Here is a 1,402-nt window from a genome sequence, read left to right as displayed (position 1 = left end):
TTTTGATGAAGAGAATGGTTAGTTACTCAAGACAACACAGGACATCATTTGTCACTTTCGTGGTGGTCAACCTATAGAACTTACCGTATATCTTCAGCCGGTAGTTCAGCAAGTACGCCACCTGCCTCATAATAAGTCTATTTTTGTTGGCTCCGACATTCAGTTGGTTTTCTTCCTGTTGGGAGCAGGATTTCTCATTGCCTTCTGGAATGTTCACTTCTGTGCTTTTTCTGGAAGGAGACCTGCCAGATGCCACCATGTTGACATTTGGGGCACAACACAGAAAGCCAGGGACTGGGGAGAAGAAACAGAAACATATGATGGGTGAGAAACTGGTGACGTCAAATTGGTTTAATCAGGACTGAGGGATGTCACTGACAGCCTTGCCTATTGATTTGAAGATGTCGTTTCCCTGCTTTTCCCCTTCTCATCTCCACTCTCAATCTCCTTAAAGCAACTTGTCTTAACTACTCAGTCACCCTGAAATCTGGAAATAAACACCTCTACCTTTATCTTGCTTATAAGTTCTGCAGGATCTCATATGGCAGACAGGATTCCTGTCAAAATGATTTAGCCTCTTGCTGAGAAAAACAGGTGGTTCTGTGCCTGTGTCAGGAATCAATAGCTGTGATATTAACACTAGTCCCACACCCGCCTTACTGCAGACGTGGAAAAGTTGCTAAATACTTTGGCCTCTCTCTTCCATCTTTAACAAAATGTTAAACTGCCCATTGCTATTTTCCTAGAACTATGGGAAGGATTAAATTAACTTTGAAGAAGAGAGTGTATCATTTCTCAGAAACAAGACAGGACATTGTTCAGCACTTTCCTGATGGTGGACCTTTATAACTTACCTTTCATCTTCAGCCGACAGGCCAGGTAGTAGGCCACTTGACTCATAAGAAGTTTATTTTTGCTGTCTCTGTATTTCTGTTCTTTATCGTGATCTTTTCGATCTTCTGTAAACAAATTCAGAAGAGCAGGTCACATTAAGCAAATCGCACTTCACGCAAGACCAAATCAGTGTTCGGTCATAGCACAAGGATGAAAAATATTCTCAGTGTAAGAATGTGATATTCTGACAGGAATGCCCTAATAAGCCCTAGACTAAGTCACCCTAGAAGTAAATGAGCCTGCTTTTTAGATCCATGGGACAAAATCTCCCTCATCTGGTAGATCTTAATCACATATCCTCTGACCTAAGTCAGTGCAAATAATTAAAACTTTTTCCCCAAAATCTTCATAAATTGCCCTAAATGCTTTCCAGAAGCGTTGCTGCAATACTGATTTATCTCATCATATATCATTGTCAATGAATGGTTCGAGAAATTTATATAGGAGACTAGACCGACGGATGAATTCTAACAACTTTTACTGAAAAAAGAATCTGTGGAGCAGGCGT

General features: G+C 40.7%; 1 protein-coding gene across 3 annotated transcripts in view; it reads right to left on the bottom strand.

Annotated features, from left to right (window-relative positions):
* Positions 1-8: 8 nt before the first annotated feature.
* The window catches only part of LOC116547958, a 4,261-nt gene continuing 2,867 nt past the window's right edge, over positions 9-1,402 (bottom strand). For 2 of the 3 annotated variants that reach the window (XM_032273685.1, XM_032273687.1), the window contains 2 exons: positions 855-959; positions 9-294 (listed from right to left, as the gene is read on the bottom strand). In XM_032273685.1, the coding sequence (XP_032129576.1) occupies positions 23-294; positions 855-959 (377 nt within the window). In that variant the 3' untranslated portion in view covers positions 9-22. The remainder of the gene's footprint in view (positions 295-854; positions 960-1,402) is intronic. The other variant, XM_032273686.1, reaches the window with a different exon arrangement.

Source organism: Sapajus apella, unplaced genomic scaffold (assembly GCF_009761245.1).
Source record: "Sapajus apella isolate SASKATOON/1434 unplaced genomic scaffold, GSC_monkey_1.0 scaffold5756, whole genome shotgun sequence".
Taxonomy (NCBI): Eukaryota; Metazoa; Chordata; class Mammalia; order Primates; family Cebidae; genus Sapajus; species Sapajus apella.
Note: the sequence above shows the minus strand (reverse complement) of the source record. Positions and strands in the feature narration are given on the sequence as shown.